General features: G+C 45.9%; 1 protein-coding gene across 1 annotated transcript in view; it reads right to left on the bottom strand.

The window, feature by feature from the left end:
• Nucleotides 1-710: 710 nt before the first annotated feature.
• LOC139415495 (G-protein coupled receptor 176-like) overlaps nucleotides 711-19806 on the bottom strand; it is a 30782-nt gene continuing 11686 nt past the window's right edge. Inside the window, exons 2-3 of the mRNA XM_071163598.1 lie at nucleotides 6349-6601; nucleotides 711-2476 (exon numbers count right to left, since the gene is read on the bottom strand). Coding sequence (XP_071019699.1) covers nucleotides 1255-2476; nucleotides 6349-6601 — 1475 coding nt within the window. The 3' untranslated portion in view covers nucleotides 711-1254. The remainder of the gene's footprint in view (nucleotides 2477-6348; nucleotides 6602-19806) is intronic.

Here is a 19806-nt window from a genome sequence, read left to right as displayed (position 1 = left end):
CGACTGACCTATCTGGGTGATGTTTTTCACCTGTCTGACCTCTTGGATGATGATGAGTTTCTCACACGACTGGCCTATCTGGGTGATGTTTTTCACCTGTCTGACCTCTTGGATGATGATGAGTTTCTCACACGACTGGCCTATCTGGGTGATGTTTTTCTTGCCTGAATGATCTGAATCTAGGATTACAGGGACTCTCCGCCACTATATTCAATGTGCGGGACAACATTGAGACTATGATTGTGCGCAAATGAACTCAAGCTTACGGATAATGTCAAATGTGATATAGCAATTACACAGGTACTTTCCCGAAACGGACGACACAAACAACTGGATTCGTTATCTCTTTCATGCCCTGCCTCCAGTCCACCCTGATATCTGAGCAAGAGAGCCTCATCGAAATTGCATGAGGTTTTGTAAAAATTGAATTTAGTCAGAAGCCACTGGCAGATTTCTGGATTTGGCTGTGCTCAGAGTTTCTTGCCTTGGCAAATCACGCTGTTAAGACACTGATGTCCTTTGCAATCACGTACCTATGTGAGAGTGGATTCTCAGCCCTCACTAGCATGAAAACTAAATACAGGCACAGACTGTGTGGAAAATGATTTAAGACGGAGACTCTTTCCAATACAACGTCGCAGAGTTATGCACATCCTTTCAAGCACACCCTTCTCATTAACCTGTGGTGAGTTATTCACCATTTTCCATGAACAAATATGCTTTTATATGTAAGACGGCTAAATAAAGAGCAAAATTATTGATTATTTTTCTATTATAATTTTTGCCCTGGTCCTATAAGAGCTCTTTGTCACTTCCCCGTGAGCCAGGTTGTGACAAAAACTTACACTCATTCTTATGTTTAATACATGTATAGTATAGTGTGTGTGTGTGTGTGTGTGGCAGGCTTACAATGATGGCAAAAAAACAAAATTTGAGAGTGCGCTGACCCTGGTGCTAGAGGGGATACAGCTGGAGGTTGAATGTTGGAAGGGGTATGGGGCTATACAAAGTTTGGGAACCACTGCAATACACGACAGAGATAATCAACAATGAGACAGACTCATCGAGCTCTGGAGTTGTACTTTCTGTTCTCTCTTACAGGGGGCCCTTGGGCAGGTGGTTGGTCAGGTGGGGTTTCCTCCACTGACTGTGTACCCAGTCATTGACACAAAACGAATCACAAATCATCCACATGCTGACCTCTACCCATAGCTGTGATCAGGGGTCATCAGTTCAAAGGTCAATGGCCAGGGTTTATAGTTCAGGGGTCAATGTGGGGAAGGTGCTGACCTTGTTGTTCCTGCTGATTCGTCGTTCTGGCCGTGGGCGTGGCTGTTTGGTCTGGATCAGTTCCTCTGGGGTGTTCCCCAGCGGTGGGAGGAGCCTCTTTTTACTGTTCCTGGTCTCCGGCAGCCACTGGGGCGGCAGCTCGAATGGCCCGAACCCAAACTGGGTGGCGTCCTCGGGCTCCGTGGGGGTTGCTGGCGCCACCTGTGACGAGGAGGTGTAAGCACAGGCACGGACAGGTGAGACCTCGGGCAATATGAGAGGAGGTTGTTCTTTAGTTACCGGGACGCTCTCTCTGGTTGGTTCGGTCTCTTTCTGTAGAACCACCTTCCCTCCTCCCCCTGCCTGGTGGTGATTCTCATTGGGATGAGGACAGCCCCCCACCCCTGACCCTAATGAAGGGCTCGCATTCTCCACCTCCTCCTCCTCTTCATCAGTCGGCCTAAAGATCTGCTGCTGTCCGATATTAAACATCTCCAGGAGCTGGCTTCCAGCGCGAGCAGACCCCTCCAGGGTCCCACACCCTCCCAACCCTCCCTCGCCCCTCAGCCCCAGATCCCCAGTGCTGACCACGTTACGCCGGCTGTAGCGTCTGTGTACCCGGACTAGAACATCAAACAGGCAGCGTCGAGCCGAGCCGTTCACCGTCAGAAACAGCAGAGGGTTGGTGAGGAGAGACACCTTGGGCAGCCAGATGGCCGTGAGATGGAGAGAAGGGGACAAGTCCTCCCCGTCCCCGAGAAGAGTGCGGTATACCACCAACGCCCCATAGGGGGCACTACAGGCTGAGAAGGCTAACACCACAGCCAGTAACGTAGCATGTAGCTCAGCCTCGCGTTGGGAGACATACGGGATGGAGATGGAGTTCTGAGGTGTTCTTAATGCTGCGATGATCACCTTCTTCTTCTGGCTGGCGTTGAGAGCTCTGCGAATCAGGACCATTAACAGGAAGACGACAACGAGCGGAAGGATCACCGTGGTAACGTTGTAGGTCAACACGTAGACCATGTGACCCAGGGAGCGGGCGCGGGCGTCGGAACAGGACGAGGTTGCATACACGTCCGTAACGTTGGTTAAGGCGAACACGGGCACGCTGGCGATGGTGGCGTGGATCCAGATGTAGATGACTAGGTCACGTGACCTGGCGTCTGAGATCTTCCTCTCCAGAGGGTAGAGGACAGAGTAGTACCTAGAGGGGAGGAGAGGATAGACAACATTACACACCGCAGAGCATTCATTCACACTGAGTTGAGCCTCTGCAGGGACACTTTTAACCGTAACATTAACCAGTACATACTGAGTCACGTATACACGTATACACTGTAAGCATTCTGTTCTTTGAGTGTTAGATCAGAACAGTAGTAACTACGAAGGTTTTGTGTGTTCGATGTAGATCAGAACAGTAGTAACTACCAAGGTTTTGTGTGTTCGATGTAGATCAGGACAGTAGTAACTACGAAGGCTTTGTGTGTTCGATGTAGATCTAGAACAGCAGTAACCACGAAGGCTTTGTGTGTTCGATGTAGATCTAGAACAGTAGTAACTACGAAGGTTTTGTGTGTTCGATGTAGATCAGGACAGTAGTAACTACGAAGGCTTTGTGTGTTCGATGTAGATCAGGACAGTAGTAACTACGAAGGCTTTGTGTGTTCGATGTAGATCAAAAAATGAGTTTAATTTAGGAAATGTCCCCAAATGTCCCCAAGTATTCCCACAAATAAAAAAGACACGTGTGATCGTGTCTCAATGTAATCAAGGTTTGAAATTATTGCTATTTTCAAATAAAATCAATTTTCGGACGTTGTTTTGGTCAATTTGCAGTGTACAAATTATTATCATTATTTTCTGCCCCCCCCCCCCCCCCCCGACCAATCGTTACAATAAATAAAATTGTCCTGCAGCTTAATCTACCTACCCCTGAGGTAAACTAACATCGCTGTAGCTACCTACCTACCTACCTACCTACCTACCTACCTAACTAACTAGATGGGTCAAATATACATGTAAACTGCCCTGCAGAGGAAAGAGAAGAGGGTAAGATGGAAATAGACTGAAGAAGGATAGTAGCAAACCTATCATTGTTTCCCGCTCTCATTCACAGAACCCTTGACTGGTTGAACAGAAGACCTACTCCAGTATGAATGAGTATACGTGGGGGTTTTGTGTGGCTAAGTGGAGCAAGCAGGAGAGAGAGAGAGATATCTTACTGAGCTGTGGAGAGTCTGATGTGGACAAAATGGACAAAAAAAAAGTGGACAAAATACACATATTTTTGTGTAAGTAAGTAGGTGAATAGGTGTGTGTGTGTGTGTGTGTGTGTGTGTGTGTGTGTGTGTGTGTGTGTGTGTGTGTGTGTGTGTGTGTGTGTGTGTGTGTGTGTGTGTGTGTGTGTGATGGCATAGAGGAGAGCGGGAAGCAGACATGGGAACCAAGTGTTTTTACTTTTCTTGGAAGAGGAAAGAGGCGAATGAGTGAGTGAGTGAGTGAGTGAGTGAGTGAGTGAGTGAGCGAGTATAGCGGTGAAGGAAGAGGAGGGAAGAGAAAGTGTAGCAGTGATGAAGAAGAGTGTAGTGATAGAGCAAAAGAGCGTAGAATGGAGTGAGTGTAGAATGGAATGTAGCTCAGTGTAGAATGGAGTGAGTGTAGAATGGAGTGTAGCTCAGTGTAGAATGGAGTGAGTGTAGAATGGAGTGTAGCTCAGTGTAGAATGGAGTGAGTGTAGAATGGAGTGTAGCTCAGTGTAGAATGGAGTTTAGAATGGAGTGAGTGTAGAATGGAGTGTAGCTCAGTGTAGAATGGAGTGTAGCTGTGAGTGTAGAATGGAGTGTAGCTGTGAGTGTAGAATGGAGTGAGTGTAGAATGGAGTGAGTGTAGAATGGAGTGTAGCTGTGAGTGTAGAATGAAGTGTAGCTGTGAGTGTAGAATGGAGTGTAGCTGTGAGTGTAGAATGGAGTGTAGCTGTGAGTGTAGAATGGAGTGTAGCTGTGAGTGTAGAATGGAGTGTAGCTGAGACTGTAGAATGGAGTGTAGCTGAGAGTGTAGAATGGAGTGTAGCTGAGAGTGTAGAATGGAGTGTAGCTGTGAGTGTCAGGGAGAGAGTCCCTCCCTGTGACTGTCAGTTATTTTGGCTGCAGCTCAGAACAGGGAGCTCTGCAGGAGAGACAAACAGCACCAGGCAGAGTGGAGTACACATTCTGCATCAATTACAGCCCGTCTCCAAACCACACGGGGTGAGTAGAGATAGAGGGACGTTTTATCTGGTACAAAAACAGATTATACTGTTTTCAGTTTTAAAAACGCCCATACCAGTAGAAATCCACTTTTTCGAGCTGAAAGACGATGGCCAGAGTTCACCCATGATGTTGCACAACGATTTAAGTCAATCAGTAATCGTTTTAGTCAAAGTATGATATATTTGAAGTGAAAAATCCGAACTGCCTACTTCGTGCAATTTTGTGTGAATGCAGTTGTAAGAGTATAATTTTAGACCGTCTCCTCGCCCATACCCGGGCGCGAACCAGGGACCCTCTGCACACATCAACAACAGTCACCCACGAAGCATCGTTACCCATCGCTCCACAAAAGCAGCGGCCCTTGCAGAGCAAGGGGGGGAACCATTACTTCAAGGTCTCAGAGCAAGTGACGTCACCGATTGAAACGCTATTTAGCGCGAACACCGCTAACTAAGCTAGCCGTTTCACATCCGTTACACAGTGTCTCTTCCTGTGATATGACATACAAATTATTTCAGCCTACGTTTCGTTTTCAGTCGTTACAGAAAATAAAACACAATTTCAGATGTGAAATCATGTGAAAAATGGAACACGTCACATAACATTTCATGTTGTCACATGTTGCTTTACATGTCATCACATCACATTATCTTCACATAAGATCACAACACTTTACATGTGATCACGTGAAATTCATGCGTTTTTTTTTTTATAAAGACAGGCCAGTGGTTTCTTTCTGTGGTGAAGTTAAAGACAGGCCAGTGGTTTCTTTCTGTGGCGAAGTTAAAGACAGGCCAGTGGTTTCCATCTGTGGTGAAGTTAAAGACAGGCCAGTGGTTTCTTTCTGTGGTGAAGTTAAAGACAGGCCAGTGGTTTCCATCTGTGGTGAAGTTAAAGACAGGCCAGTGGTTTCCATCTGTGGTGAGGTTAACGACAGGCCAGTGGTTTCCATCTGTGGTGAAGTTAACGACAGGCCAGTGGTTTCCATCTGTGGTGAAGTTAAAGACAGGCCAGTGGTTTCCATCTGTGGTGAAGTTAACGACAGGCCAGTGGTTTCCATCTGTGGTGAAGTTAAAGACAGGCCAGTGGTTTCCATCTGTGGTGAAGTTAAAGACAGGCCAGTGGTTTCCATCTGTGGTAAAGTTTTCCCTAAATGAATGCTTATGACAAATCCAGCTCCAGAACCAGAACCTGGCTAATCTTTTGAATGAAGTGTAGTAACAAAAAACAGCAACAACCTATTAGCTAGCTAGACAAAGTTAGCAAGATAGCTAGCAACACTGACAACCCAGACCCAGTTCATGAATATGTATAAGTAGCCGTCGTCATTCTTTGGAGGATGTGGAAGCTATACGACAGGAAATGATGTTGAAATAGTGGCGTGCATGGGGAGGGGGGGGGGGGGGTCGTTTAAAGGTCCGTGTTTACAAGATCAAGCAGTTTCCCCGCTGTGTGTCTTTCCACGTGTATAAATAAATAAAAGCATGAACACAGGACATGTGCTTTATTACTCCACCGAAATGTCAGGCAAGAATCAACCCCCCCCCCCCCAGACAGATCTGAACAGATGGGACCAGTAAGCAGTGCCCCCCCCCCCCCCCCCCCCCCAGATAGATCTGAACAGATGGGACCAGTAAGCAGTGCCCCCCCCAGACAGATCTGAACAGATGCGACCAGTAAGCAGTGCCCCCCCCCCCCCTCCAGATAGATCTGAACAGATGGGACCAGTAAGCAGTGCCTCCCCCCAGACAGATCTGAACAGATGGGACCAGTAAGCAGTATGTTGCAGCTACCAGCAGTGCAGTTTGATTTTCCTGTAATCCCCTACCTGTCGAGTGCGATGGCAGCGAAGCTGAGCACGGTGACGGAACAGAAGAGTTTGTGGAGGAACTTCAGGGCCTTGCAGAGCAGCAGAGTGTGTAGCCACCAGCAGCAGCGAGGGCTGGCCCCTAGAGCCACGTCAAAGGGAACACACACCAGACCCGCACAGATCCCTGAGCACGCCAGGTTCTTAATGAAGCGACTGGTCACCGACTTGAAGACACTGGTACAGCAGGTACACCATAAAACAGTACCATTGCCTGGGAGAGGGAGAGAGAGGGAGGGAGAGGGAGGGAGAGAGAGAGAAAGAGAAACAGAGAGAGGGGGGTGGAGAGGGGAAGGGAGAGGAAAAGAGAGAGAGAGGGAGAGGAAGATGGAGAGGGGAAGAGAGAGAGGCAGAGACAGGAGAGGAGGGAGAGGGGAGGAGAGAGAGAGAGAGAGAGAGAGGCAGAGACAGGAGAGGAGAGGAGGGAGAGGGGAGGAGAGAGAGAGAGGCAGAGACAGGAGAGGAGGGAGAGGGGAGGAGAGAGAGAGAGGCAGAGACAGGAGAGGGGAGGAGAGAGAGGCAGAGACAGGAGAGGAGGGAGAGGGGAGGAGAGAGAGAGAGGCAGAGACAGGAGAGGAGGGAGAGGGGAGGAGAGAGAGAGAGGCAGAGACAGGAGAGGAGGGAGAGGGGAGGAGAGAGAGAGGCAGAGACAGGAGAGGAGGGAGAGGGGAGGAGAGAGAGAGGCAGAGACAGGAGAGGAGGGAGAGGGGAGGAGAGAGAGAGAGGCAGAGACAGGAGAGGAGGGAGAGGGGAGGAGAGAGAGAGGCAGAGACAGGAGAGGAGGGAGAGGGGAGGAGAGAGAGAGGCAGAGACAGGAGAGGAGGGAGAGGGGAGGAGAGAGAGAGAGAGAGAGAGGCAGAGACAGGAGAGGAGAGGAGGGAGAGGGGAGGAGAGAGAGAGAGGCAGAGACAGGAGAGGAGAGGAGGGAGAGGGGAGGAGAGAGAGAGAGAGAGGCAGAGACAGGAGAGGAGGGAGAGGGGAGGAGAGAGAGAGAGAGAGGCAGAGACAGGAGAGGAGAGGAGGGAGAGGGGAGGAGAGAGAGAGAGAGGCAGAGACAGGAGAGGAGGGAGAGGGGAGAAGAGAGAGAGAGAGGCAGAGACAGGAGAGGAGAGGAGGGAGAGGGGAGGAGAGAGAGAGAGAGAGGCAGAGACAGGAGAGGAGGGAGAGGGGAGGAGAGAGAGAGAGGCAGAGACAGGAGAGGAGGGAGAGGGGAGGAGAGAGAGAGAGGCAGAGACAAGAGAGGAGGGAGAGGGGAGGAGAGAGAGAGGCAGAGACAGGAGAGGAGGGAGAGGGGAGGAGAGAGAGAGGCAGAGACAGGAGAGGAGGGAGAGGGGAGGAGAGAGAGAGAGGCAGAGACAGGAGAGGAGGGAGAGGGGAGGAGAGAGAGAGGCAGAGACAGGAGAGGAGGGAGAGGGGAGGAGAGAGAGAGAGAGAGGCAGAGACAGGAGAGGAGAGGAGGGAGAGGGGAGGAGAGAGAGAGAGGCAGAGACAGGAGAGGAGAGGAGGGAGAGGGGAGGAGAGAGAGAGAGAGAGGCAGAGAGAGGAGAGGAGGGAGAGGGGAGGAGAGAGAGAGAGAGAGGCAGAGACAGGAGAGGAGAGGAGGGAGAGGGGAGGAGAGAGAGAGAGAGGCAGAGACAGGAGAGGAGGGAGTGGGGAGAAGAGAGAGAGAGAGGCAGAGACAGGAGAGGAGAGGAGGGAGAGGGGAGGAGAGAGAGAGAGAGAGGCAGAGACAGGAGAGGAGGGAGAGGGGAGGAGAGAGAGAGAGAGAGGCAGAGACAGGAGAGGAGAGGAGGGAGAGGGGAGGAGAGAGAGAGAGAGGCAGAGACAGGAGAGGAGGGAGAGGGGAGAAGAGAGAGAGAGAGGCAGAGACAGGAGAGGAGAGGAGGGAGAGGGGAGGAGAGAGAGAGAGGCAGAGACAGGAGAGGAGGGAGAGGGGAGGAGAGAGAGAGGCAGAGACAGGAGAGGAGGGAGAGGGGAGGAGAGAGAGGCAGAGACAGGAGAGGAGGGAGAGGGGAGAAGAGAGAGAGAGAGGCAGAGACAGGAGAGGAGAGGAGGGAGAGGGGAGGAGAGAGAGAGAGGCAGAGACAGGAGAGGAGGGAGAGCGGAGGAGAGAGAGAGGCAGAGACAGGAGAGGAGGGAGAGGGGAGGAGAGAGAGAGGCAGAGACAGGAGAGGAGGGAGAGGGGAGGAGAGAGAGGCAGAGACAGGAGAGGAGGGAGAGGGGAGGAGATAGAGGCAGAGACAGGAGAGGAGGGAGAGAGAGTGTTTAGACTGGATAATGTGTGATGGTTTTACAGTATAAGGGAAGGTAAGAAAATGTAATACAGTGAAATATCATGTGTGAGTTTTGGAAAACAGTCAGGAATAAACAACATTGAAAAAATGATCGATCTTACATCCCCTTCTGTCTTTTCCAGTTGCCTTAACAATCAGTTTGTCAAAATAATCCATTTAAACTGGAGGGCAGAGGCAGGCCTGAGGGGCGCCAAGAAGACAGATACATTTTAGCAACAGATGTGACGTGCCACTGGTATTCCACACACATCCCAGAGCTTGTGACTCATCACACACACACACACACACACACACACACACACACACACACACACACACACACACACACACACACACACACACACACACACACACACACACTGGAACTTCACTTCACATAACCCACCATCCATCCTGGCTCCTTCCCTACTCCCACCATCCTCTCTCTCCCTCCTTCCCTACTCCCACCATTCTCTCTCTCCCTCCTTCCCTACTCCCACCATCCCTCCTGGCTCCTTCCCTACTCCCACCATTCTCTCTCTCCCTCCTTCCCTACTCCCACCATCCTCTCTCCCTCCTTCCCTACTCCCACCACCCCTCCTGTCTCCTTCCCTACTCCCACCATCCTCTCTCTTCCTCCTTCCCTACTCCCACCATCCTCTCTCCCTCCTTCCCTACTCCCACCATCCCTCCTGGCTCCTTCCCTACTCCCATCATCCTCTCTCTCCCTCCTTCCCTACTCCCACCATCCTCTCTCCCTCCTTCCCTACTCCCACCACCCCTCCTGTCTCCTTCCCTACTCCCACCATCCTCTCTCTCCCTCCTTCCCTACTCCCACCATCCTCTCTCTCCCTCCTTCCCTACTCCCACCATCCTCTCTCTCCCTCCTTCCACCATTCTCTCTCCCTCCTTCCCTACTCCCACCATCCTCTCGCTCCCTCCTTCCCTACTCCCACCATTCTCTCTCCCTCCTTCCCTACTCCCACCATCCTCTCGCTCCCTCCTTCCCTACTCCCACCATTCTCTCACTCCCTCCTTCCCTACTCCCACCATCCTCTCTCTCCCTCCTTCCCTACTCCCACCATCCCCTCTCCCTCCTTCCCTACTCCCACCATCCTCTCTCTCCCTCCTTCCCTACTCCCACCATCCTCTCTCTCCCTCCTTCCCTACTCCCACCATCCTCTCTCTCCCTCCTTCCCTACCCCCACCATCCTCTCTCTCCCTCCTTCCCTACTCCCACCATCCTCTCTCTCCCTCCTTCCCTACTCCCACCATCCTCTCTCTCTCTCCCTCCTTCTCTCTACTCCATCTCTGTCTAGTGCACTAATGAAAAATAATACATCCGCATGTTCATAGTTGAAGGAGTCCCCCTTGAGCTGCTATGATAGAAAACTGCACATAAAAACAGAGGAGAATAAAGGACTTTTATAATTGGTATTTCAGCGAGTGCCATTTTCAAGACAAGTCTCAATTCTGTATTTTCATATCCTCCATTATATTAATTTTATACATTATTATCATTATGGGGCCGAATCAGACATAAGAATTGACACATTTCCTACGGACGCCTTTCCTAGACACGCCTTTCCTACGGACGCCTTTCCTACTGACGCCATTCCTACGGACGTCTTTCCTACTGACGCCTTTCCTACTGACGCCATTCCTATGGACGCCATTCCTACGGACGCCATTCCTACGGACGCCATTCCTACGGACGCATTTCCTACGTACTTCTCAGTATTTGGTAAATCAGACTTCGCTTATTCATTTGCAAAACTCGCTCTGTAAGTGTGGCTACCTCGCACACTCTGAATACATTTCATTCAACTGCTGAAAACCCTACCACTTGCTGGCCAACAGATTTCCTCGTGGAGTTTTCATTCAACTGCTGAAAACCCTACCACTTGCTGGCCAACAGAATTCCTCGTGGAGTTTTCATTCAAAAGGGTTGTCAGTACTTTTATCTTAAGCCATCCCTTTAAATATGGTGTGTTTTAGTTCCAATTTTGTCGACAGACTCGCTAGAATAATTTTAAAGATCAATAAAAGAAAGCCATCTAAATATATCCATATTTGTCTCTGTTTCAGCACCAAATTGGTAGATTTAAGAATAGTCTGATCTTGTGAATTATTTGGGGTTAGGAAAGTATTTATGAATAATACATTTTTAAAAAATTGGTTTGGAGAGCCTTTACACACTAAAGAAAGAAAGCAGTGGCTTGATTCATTCTGAAATGTGTCACATTCATTTCCTTAACCTGCACTAACCATGGTAATGTTGTAAGATTGGTTTACATAGAATTATAATAGGGAGAATAGTGTACACCAGTAGGCTATACCCTCGTCTGTCGCCTGCACTAACCATGGTAATGTTGTAAGATTGGTTTACATAGAATTATAATAGGGAGAATAGTGTACACCAGTAGGCTATACCCTCGTCTGTCGCCTGCGGTAACCATGGTAATGTTGTAAGATTGGTTTACATAGAATTATAATAGGGAGAATAGTGTACACCAGTAGGCTATACCCTCGTCTGTCGCCTGCGGTAACCATGGTAATGTTGTAAGATTGGTTTACATAGAATTATAATAGGGAGAATAGTGTACACCAGTAGGCTATACCCTCGTCTGTCGCCTGCACTAACCATGGTAATGTTGTAAGATTGGTTTACATAGAATTATAATAGGGAGAATAGTGTACACTAGTAGGCTATACCCTCGTCTGTCGCCTGCGGTAACCATGGTAATGTTGTAAGATTGGTTTACATAGAATTATAATAGGGAGAATAGTGTACACTAGTAGGCTATACCCTCGTCTGTCGCCTGCGGTAACCATGGTAATGTTGTAAGATTGGTTTACATAGAATTATAATAGGGAGAATAGTGTACACCAGTAGGCTATACCCTCGTCTGTCGCCTGCACTAACCATGGTAATGTTGTAAGATTGGTTTACATAGAATTATAATAGGGAGAATAGTGTACACTAGTAGGCTATACCCTCGTCTGTCGCCTGCGGTAACCATGGTAATGTTGTAAGATTGGTTTACATAGAATTATAATAGGGAGAATAGTGTACACCAGTAGGCTATACCCTCGTCTGTCGCCTGCGGTAACCATGGTAATGTTGTAAGATTGGTTTACATAGAATTATAATAGGGAGAATAGTGTACACTAGTAGGCTATACCCTCGTCTGTCGCCTGCACTAACCATGGTAATGTTGTAAGATTGGTTTACATAGAATTATAATAGGGAGAATAGTGTACACCAGTAGGCTATACCCTCGTCTGTCGCCTGCACTAACCATGGTAATGTTGTAAGATTGGTTTACATAGAATTATAATAGGGAGAATAGTGTACACTAGTAGGCTATACCCTCGTCTGTCGCCTGCGGTAACCATGGTAATGTTGTAAGATTGGTTTACATAGAATTATAATAGGGAGAATAGTGTACACTAGTAGGCTATACCCTCGTCTGTCGCCTGCGGTAACCATGGTAATGTTGTAAGATTGGTTTACATAGAATTATAATAGGGAGAATAGTGTACACCAGTAGGCTATACCCTCGTCTGTCGCCTGCGGTAACCATGGTAATGTTGTAAGATTGGTTTACATAGAATTATAATAGGGAGAATAGTGTACACCAGTAGGCTATACCCTCGTCTGTCGCCTGCGGTAACCATGGTAATGTTGTAAGATTGGTTTACATAGAATTATAATAGGGAGAATAGTGTACACTAGTAGGCTATACCCTCGTCTGTCGCCTCCACTAACCATGGTAATGTTGTAAGATTGGTTTACATAGAATTATAATAGGGAGAATAGTGTACACCAGTAGGCTATACCCTCGTCTGTCGCCTGCGCTAACCATGGTAATGTTGTAAGATTGGTTTACATAGAATTATAATAGGGAGAATAGTGTACACCAGTAGGCTATACCCTCGTCTGTCGCCTGCGCTAACCATGGTAATGTTGTAAGATTGGTTTACATAGAATTATAATAGGGAGAATAGTGTACACCAGTAGGCTATACCCTCGTCTGTCGCCTGCACTAACCATGGTAATGTTGTAAGATTGGTTTACATAGAATTATAATAGGGAGAATAGTGTACACCAGTAGGCTATACCCTCGTCTGTCGCCTGCGGTAACCATGGTAATGTTGTAAGATTGGTTTACATAGAATTATAATAGGGAGAATAGTGTACACCAGTAGGCTATACCCTCGTCTGTCGCCTGCACTAACCATGGTAATGTTGTAAGATTGGTTTACATAGAATTATAATAGGGAGAATAGTGTACACTAGTAGGCTATACCCTCGTCTGTCGCCTGCGGTAACCATGGTAATGTTGTAAGATTGGTTTACATAGAATTATAATAGGGAGAATAGTGTACACTAGTAGGCTATACCCTCGTCTGTCGCCTGCACTAACCATGGTAATGTTGTAAGATTGGTTTACATAGAATTGTAATAGGGAGAATAGTGTACACTAGTAGGCTATACCCTCGTCTGTCGCCTGCGGTAACCATGGTAATGTTGTAAGATTGGTTTACATAGAATTATAATAGGGAGAATAGTGTACACTAGTAGGCTATACCCTCGTCTGTCGCCTGCACTAACCATGGTAATGTTGTAAGATTGGTTTACATAGAATTATAATAGGGAGAATAGTGTACACTAGTAGGCTATACCCTCGTCTGTCGCCTCCACTAACCATGGTAATGTTGTAAGATTGGTTTACATAGAATTATAATAGGGAGAATAGTGTACACCAGTAGGCTATACCCTCGTCTGTCGCCTGCGCTAACCATGGTAATGTTGTAAGATTGGTTTACATAGAATTATAATAGGGAGAATAGTGTACACCAGTAGGCTATACCCTCGTCTGTCGCCTGCGCTAACCATGGTAATGTTGTAAGATTGGTTTACATAGAATTATAATAGGGAGAATAGTGTACACCAGTAGGCTATACCCTCGTCTGTCGCCTGCACTAACCATGGTAATGTTGTAAGATTGGTTTACATAGAATTATAATAGGGAGAATAGTGTACACCAGTAGGCTATACCCTCGTCTGTCGCCTGCGGTAACCATGGTAATGTTGTAAGATTGGTTTACATAGAATTATAATAGGGAGAATAGTGTACACCAGTAGGCTATACCCTCGTCTGTCGCCTGCACTAACCATGGTAATGTTGTAAGATTGGTTTACATAGAATTATAATAGGGAGAATAGTGTACACTAGTAGGCTATACCCTCGTCTGTCGCCTGCGGTAACCATGGTAATGTTGTAAGATTGGTTTACATAGAATTATAATAGGGAGAATAGTGTACACTAGTAGGCTATACCCTCGTCTGTCGCCTGCACTAACCATGGTAATGTTGTAAGATTGGTTTACATAGAATTGTAATAGGGAGAATAGTGTACACTAGTAGGCTATACCCTCGTCTGTCGCCTGCGGTAACCATGGTAATGTTGTAAGATTGGTTTACATAGAATTATAATAGGGAGAATAGTGTACACTAGTAGGCTATACCCTCGTCTGTCGCCTGCACTAACCATGGTAATGTTGTAAGATTGGTTTACATAGAATTATAATAGGGAGAATAGTGTACACCAGTAGGCTATACCCTCGTCTGTCGCCTGCACTAACCATGGTAATGTTGTAAGATTGGTTTACATAGAATTATAATAGGGAGAATAGTGTACACTAGTAGGCTATACCCTCGTCTGTCGCCTGCGGTAACCATGGTAATGTTGTAAGATTGGTTTACATAGAATTATAATAGGGAGAATAGTGTACACTAGTAGGCTATACCCTCGTCTGTCGCCTGCGGTAACCATGGTAATGTTGTAAGATTGGTTTACATAGAATTATAATAGGGAGAATAGTGTACACCAGTAGGCTATACCCTCGTCTGTCGCCTGCGGTAACCATGGTAATGTTGTAAGATTGGTTTACATAGAATTATAATAGGGAGAATAGTGTACACCAGTAGGCTATACCCTCGTCTGTCGCCTGCGGTAACCATGGTAATGTTGTAAGATTGGTTTACATAGAATTATAATAGGGAGAATAGTGTACACCAGTAGGCTATACCCTCGTCTGTCGCCTGCGCTAACCATGGTAATGTTGTAAGATTGGTTTACATAGAATTATAATAGGGAGAATAGTGTACACCAGTAGGCTATACCCTCGTCTGTCGCCTGCGCTAACCATGGTAATGTTGTAAGATTGGTTTACATAGAATTATAATAGGGAGAATAGTGTACACTAGTAGGCTATACCCTCGTCTGTCGCCTGCGGTAACCATGGTAATGTTGTAAGATTGGTTTACATAGAATTATAATAGGGAGAATAGTGTACACCAGTAGGCTATACCCTCGTCTGTCGCCTGCACTAACCATGGTAATGTTGTAAGATTGGTTTACATAGAATTATAATAGGGAGAATAGTGTACACCAGTAGGCTATACCCTCGTCTGTCGCCTGCGCTAACCATGGTAATGTTGTAAGATTGGTTTACATAGAATTATAATAGGGAGAATAGTGTACACTAGTAGGCTATACCCTCGTCTGTCGCCTGCGCTAACCATGGTAATGTTGTAAGATTGGTTTACATAGAATTATAATAGGGAGAATAGTGTACACCAGTAGGCTATACCCTCGTCTGTCGCCTGCGCTAACCATGGTAATGTTGTAAGATTGGTTTACATAGAATTATAATAGGGAGAATAGTGTACACTAGTAGGCTATACCCTCGTCTGTCGCCTGCGGTAACCATGGTAATGTTGTAAGATTGGTTTACATAGAATTATAATAGGGAGAATAGTGTACACCAGTAGGCTATACCCTCGTCTGTCGCCTGCGGTAACCATGGTAATGTTGTAAGATTGGTTTACATAGAATTATAATAGGGAGAATAGTGTACACCAGTAGGCTATACCCTCGTCTGTCGCCTGCGGTAACCATGGTAATGTTGTAAGATTGGTTTACATAGAATTATAATAGGGAGAATAGTGTACACTAGTAGGCTATACCCTCGTCTGTCGCCTCCACTAACCATGGTAATGTTGTAAGATTGGTTTACATAGAATTATAATAGGGAGAATAGTGTACACCAGTAGGCTATACCCTCGTCTGTCGCCTGCGCTAACCATGGTAATGTTGTAAGATTGGTTTACATAGAATTATAATAGGGAGAATAGTGTACACCAGTAGGCTATACCCTCGTCTGTCGCCTGCGCTAACCATGGTAATGTTGTAAGATTGGTTTACATAGAATTATAATAGGGAGAATAGTGTACACCAGTAGGCTATACCCTCGTCTGTCGCCTGCACTAACCATGGTAATGTTGTAAGATTGGTTTACATAGAATTATAATAGGGAGAATAGTGTACACCAGTAGGCTATACCCTCGTCTGTCGCCTGCGCTAACCATGGTAATGTTGTAAGATTGGTTTACATAGAATTATAATAGGGAGAATAGTGTACACTAGTAGGCTATACCCTCGTCTGTCGCCTGCGGTAACCATGGTAATGTTGTAAGATTGGTTTACATAGAATTATAATAGGGAGAATAGTGTACACCAGTAGGCTATACCCTCGTCTGTCGCCTGCGGTAACCATGGTAATGTTGTAAGATTGGTTTACATAGAATTATAATAGGGAGAATAGTGTACACCAGTAGGCTATACCCTCGTCTGTCGCCTGCGGTAACCATGGTAATGTTGTAAGATTGGTTTACATAGAATTATAATAGGGAGAATAGTGTACACTAGTAGGCTATACCCTCGTCTGTCGCCTGCGGTAACCATGGTAATGTTGTAAGATTGGTTTACATAGAATTGTAATAGGGAGAATAGTGTACACTAGTAGGCTATACCCTCGTCTGTCGCCTGCGCTAACCATGGTAATGTTGTAAGATTGGTTTACATAGAATTGTAATAGGGAGAATAGTGTACACCAGTAGGCTATACCCTCGTCTGTCGCCTGCACTAACCATGGTAATGTTGTAAGATTGGTTTACATAGAATTATAATAGGGAGAATAGTGTACACCAGTAGGCTATACCCTCGTCTGTCGCCTGCGGCAACCATGGTAATGTTGTAAGATTGGTTTACATAGAATTATAATAGGGAGAATAGTGTACACCAGTAGGCTATACCCTCGTCTGTCGCCTGCACTAACCATGGTAATGTTGTAAGATTGGTTTACATAGAATTATAATAGGGAGAATAGTGTACACTAGTAGGCTATACCCTCGTCTGTCGCCTGCGGTAACCATGGTAATGTTGTAAGATTGGTTTACATAGAATTATAATAGGGAGAATAGTGTACACTAGTAGGCTATACCCTCGTCTGTCGCCTGCACTAACCATGGTAATGTTGTAAGATTGGTTTACATAGAATTATAATAGGGAGAATAGTGTACACCAGTAGGCTATACCCTCGTCTGTCGCCTGCACTAACCATGGTAATGTTGTAAGATTGGTTTACATAGAATTATAATAGGGAGAATAGTGTACACTAGTAGGCTATACCCTCGTCTGTCGCCTGCGGTAACCATGGTAATGTTGTAAGATTGGTTTACATAGAATTATAATAGGGAGAATAGTGTACACTAGTAGGCTATACCCTCGTCTGTCGCCTGCGGTAACCATGGTAATGTTGTAAGATTGGTTTACATAGAATTATAATAGGGAGAATAGTGTACACCAGTAGGCTATACCCTCGTCTGTCGCCTGCGGTAACCATGGTAATGTTGTAAGATTGGTTTACATAGAATTATAATAGGGAGAATAGTGTACACCAGTAGGCTATACCCTCGTCTGTCGCCCGCGGTAACCATGGTAATGTTGTAAGATTGGTTTACATAGAATTATAATAGGGAGAATAGTGTACACCAGTAGGCTATACCCTCGTCTGTCGCCTGCGCTAACCATGGTAATGTTGTAAGATTGGTTTACATAGAATTATAATAGGGAGAATAGTGTACACCAGTTGGCTATACCCTCGTCTGTCGCCTGCGCTAACCATGGTAATGTTGTAAGATTGGTTTACATAGAATTATAATAGGGAGAATAGTGTACACCAGTAGGCTATACCCTCGTCTGTCGCCTGCACTAACCATGGTAATGTTGTAAGATTGGTTTACATAGAATTATAATAGGGAGAATAGTGTACACCAGTAGGCTATACCCTCGTCTGTCGCCTGCGCTAACCATGGTAATGTTGTAAGATTGGTTTACATAGAATTATAATAGGGAGAATAGTGTACACTAGTAGGCTATACCCTCGTCTGTCGCCTGCGCTAACCATGGTAATGTTGTAAGATTGGTTTACATAGAATTGTAATAGGGAGAATAGTGTACACCAGTAGGCTATACCCTCGTCTGTCGCCTGCACTAACCATGGTAATGTTGTAAGATTGGTTTACATAGAATTATAATAGGGAGAATAGTGTACACCAGTAGGCTATACCCTCGTCTGTCGCCTGCGGCAACCATGGTAATGTTGTAAGATTGGTTTACATAGAATTATAATAGGGAGAATAGTGTACACCAGTAGGCTATACCCTCGTCTGTCGCCTGCACTAACCATGGTAATGTTGTAAGATTGGTTTACATAGAATTATAATAGGGAGAATAGTGTACACTAGTAGGCTATACCCTCGTCTGTCGCCTGCGGTAACCATGGTAATGTTGTAAGATTGGTTTACATAGAATTATAATAGGGAGAATAGTGTACACTAGTAGGCTATACCCTCGTCTGTCGCCTGCACTAACCATGGTAATGTTGTAAGATTGGTTTACATAGAATTATAATAGGGAGAATAGTGTACACCAGTAGGCTATACCCTCGTCTGTCGCCTGCACTAACCATGGTAATGTTGTAAGATTGGTTTACATAGAATTATAATAGGGAGAATAGTGTACACTAGTAGGCTATACCCTCGTCTGTCGCCTGCGGTAACCATGGTAATGTTGTAAGATTGGTTTACATAGAATTATAATAGGGAGAATAGTGTACACCAGTAGGCTATACCCTCGTCTGTCGCCTGCGGTAACCATGGTAATGTTGTAAGATTGGTTTACATAGAATTATAATAGGGAGAATAGTGTACACCAGTAGGCTATACCCTCGTCTGTCGCCTGCGGTAACCATGGTAATGTTGTAAGATTGGTTTACATAGAATTATAATAGGGAGAATAGTGTACACCAGTAGGCTATACCCTCGTCTGTCGCCTGCGCTAACCATGGTAATGTTGTAAGATTGGTTTACATAGAATTATAATAGGGAGAATAGTGTACACCAGTAGGCTATACCCTCGTCTGTCGCCTGCGGTAACCATGGTAATGTTGTAAGATTGGTTTACATAGAATTATAATAGGGAGAATAGTGTACACCAGTAGGCTATACCCTCGTCTGTCGCCTGCGCTAACCATGGTAATGTTGTAAGATTGGTTTACATAGAATTATAATAGGGAGAATAGTGTACACTAGTAGGCTATACCCTCGTCTGTCGCCTGCGGTAACCATGGTAATGTTGTAAGATTGGTTTACATAGAATTATAATAGGGAGAATAGTGTACACCAGTAGGCTATACCCTCGTCTGTCGCCTGCACTAACCATGGTAATGTTGTAAGATTGGTTTACATAGAATAGGGAGAATAGTGTACACCAGTAGGCTATACCCTCGTCTGTCGCCTGCGCTAACCATGGTAATGTTGTAAGATTGGTTTACATAGAATTATAATAGGGAGAATAGTGTACACTAGTAGGCTATACCCTCGTCTGTCGCCTGCGCTAACCATGGTAATGTTGTAAGATTGGTTTACATAGAATTATAATAGGGAGAATAGTGTACACCAGTAGGCTATACCCTCGTCTGTCGCCTGCGCTAACCATGGTAATGTTGTAAGATTGGTTTACATAGAATTATAATAGGGAGAATAGTGTACACTAGTAGGCTATACCCTCGTCTGTCGCCTGCGGTAACCATGGTAATGTTGTAAGATTGGTTTACATAGAATTATAATAGGGAGAATAGTGTACACCAGTAGGCTATACCCTCGTCTGTCGCCTGCGGTAACCATGGTAATGTTGTAAGATTGGTTTACATAGAATTATAATAGGGAGAA

The sequence above is a fragment of the Oncorhynchus clarkii genome, chromosome 8 (genome assembly GCF_045791955.1).
Source record: "Oncorhynchus clarkii lewisi isolate Uvic-CL-2024 chromosome 8, UVic_Ocla_1.0, whole genome shotgun sequence".
Lineage (NCBI taxonomy): Eukaryota > Metazoa > Chordata > Actinopteri > Salmoniformes > Salmonidae > Oncorhynchus > Oncorhynchus clarkii.
Note: the sequence above shows the minus strand (reverse complement) of the source record. Positions and strands in the feature narration are given on the sequence as shown.